Source organism: Orycteropus afer, unplaced genomic scaffold (assembly GCF_000298275.1).
Source record: "Orycteropus afer afer isolate SDZICR_OR568_19922 unplaced genomic scaffold, OryAfe1.0 scaffold01054, whole genome shotgun sequence".
Classification (NCBI taxonomy): Eukaryota; Metazoa; Chordata; class Mammalia; order Tubulidentata; family Orycteropodidae; genus Orycteropus; species Orycteropus afer.
The window spans coordinates 157,998-159,982 of record NW_006922641.1 but is presented as its reverse complement, the minus strand read 5'-3'; the positions used below and the strand labels follow the sequence as shown (position 1 = coordinate 159,982).

General features: G+C 48.7%; 1 protein-coding gene across 1 annotated transcript in view; it reads left to right on the top strand.

Moving 5' to 3' along the window:
• Nucleotides 1-1,985, top strand: part of BCORL1 (BCL6 corepressor like 1) — a 49,939-nt gene that overhangs the window by 43,465 nt on the left and 4,489 nt on the right. Inside the window, exon 11 of the mRNA XM_042783402.1 lies at nucleotides 1,032-1,109. Coding sequence (XP_042639336.1) covers nucleotides 1,032-1,109 — 78 coding nt within the window. The remainder of the gene's footprint in view (nucleotides 1-1,031; nucleotides 1,110-1,985) is intronic.

Here is a 1,985-nt window from a genome sequence, read left to right as displayed (position 1 = left end):
GCCTAAGGCACTTGACTGCTAACCAGAAGGCTGGTGGTTCAAACCCACCAGCCACTCCTCGGAAGGTGGGGCAATCTACTTCTGTAGTGATACTTCCTCGGCAACCCAAGGAGGGGTCGCTGTGAGTTGGGTCCAACTCGGCGGCACATAACAACAACAACAACATGATGTTTTCAAGGTTCATCCATATTATAGCATATATCATTTCTCTTTATGGCATGGCTGAATAATATTCCATTGTATGTATGGACCACATTTTGTTTATCCATTCGTCTGTTGGACACTTGGCTTGTTTCTACCTTGTGGCTGTTGTGAACAGTACTGCAGTGAACACTGGTGTACAAGTTTTTGTTTGAATATCTGCTTTTGGTTCTTTTGGATATATACCTAGGAGTGAAAGTGAAAGGTTTTTGTGAGGATAAAGCTAGCCATTTCTCCCATGTTTTCAAAGGTGAAACTGAAGGAAATAAGCTCACTTAATGCTTACTGTAAATTGGAGAGACCACGGGTGGATATATGAACATTGTGAAGTCAGTTCCTCGGATAGGTCTAGGATTCTGCTAGCAGAGTGGTTCCCTACATCATTTAAGGCGGGGGTCACAACCCAGACTGCTGTCAGGCTGATCGTGTAAAAGAGAAACTGCTGGGTGTGGACGGGTGAATTAGAGAGAGCGCATGTCCCCTCTCCCTCCAGCCAACTGTTGACATACAGGAATGTGGACACAGTGTTGCCAGATTTTCTGACTTTTCTAGAAAAGTTGGAAATCAGGATTTTTATGTGAAACCTCCCAATTTTAAAATGTGGGACATTAATTCAACTTTTTTGTTTTAACACCGGGGCAACAAACCCAGTTCTTCAGCTGGTTCACGACCTCTAGTTGAGAGCAGGAAGCATCTCTGTTGTCACCCCAAGCCCCTCTTGTGGTCTTTCCTTCCTTTTCCCATTCTCCTAGCCCCAGGTGCGTGTATGTTGCTTCCAGAGTCCTCCTCCAGCCCACCCCCCTTGTCTCATGCCTTCTTTCCTTCATCAGATCACCTCTCGGATCTCCAGGGCCGGGCCGAGGGGGATCCTGGAGTCTCCTGGGACTTTTACAGCAGTTCTGTGTTGGGTAAGTGTTTAGCTGTTTTCCTCCCACCCGTGACTATGTGGCTCAGAGATTTGGTTTGGGTTTTACTTCTCTTCTCAAAGACAGAGACAGGTATAGCCCTGTAGAGGTATCCTTTCTCCACCTGTTCATAGCTCACTCTCTTAGCCAAAATGCTAGCCTATCCTTTCCCCAGAGGGAGAACTCACTTGCCTAAACCAGATGTAAAACTGATTGGACAAAGCCAGCCCTCATTTGGGACCCCAACCGCGGGTGTTTTTTGACTTGTCTTTTTTTAAGGTCTCCTTCTTCTCCCTTGCTTTGTCTTAACCCTGCCAGAAACCCGCCCCTAAGAGCTTTGTCACCTCTTGTGGTATTACACACGTGCAAGGACACAGCCCCTCATCAGGCAGCTGCCATTCCCTCCCTGCTCTGCCCCTGTGATGCACACAGAGTTTTTGAGGTAGCTGCTGTCTCCTGGGCCTTTAGGCTCTGGCCCAAGTTTGCCTTTCTCAAAAGAGCAGCATTACTTTATCTGTGGTGGTCACTGGCATTTGCTCATTGGGCCAGAGGTTGAAGATCAAGGGAAACACCCGCCTGCAAGCTTGGGGCAGGAAGAAGGAGAAACTTGGGATGGAATGAAACAGGCCACACCCAAACATGTGGCTGGGGAAGGGAACCATCTGAGACCCTTCGGGGCTTCTAGGGAACCCCAGCAGGCAGCGGGGCCACTGGGGAAGGCTTCAGCCAGTGGAGGGCAGCTGTTTTTACCTGGCCCTTGACTGCTGATAATATCTCTTCAGGCTTCCATCTTCAGCTGAGCAGCCCATCCTTCCCATCCGTTTGCTTTTTCTAGTTGGTACCAGAAGGCTGGCGGTTCAAACCCACCAGCCACTCCTC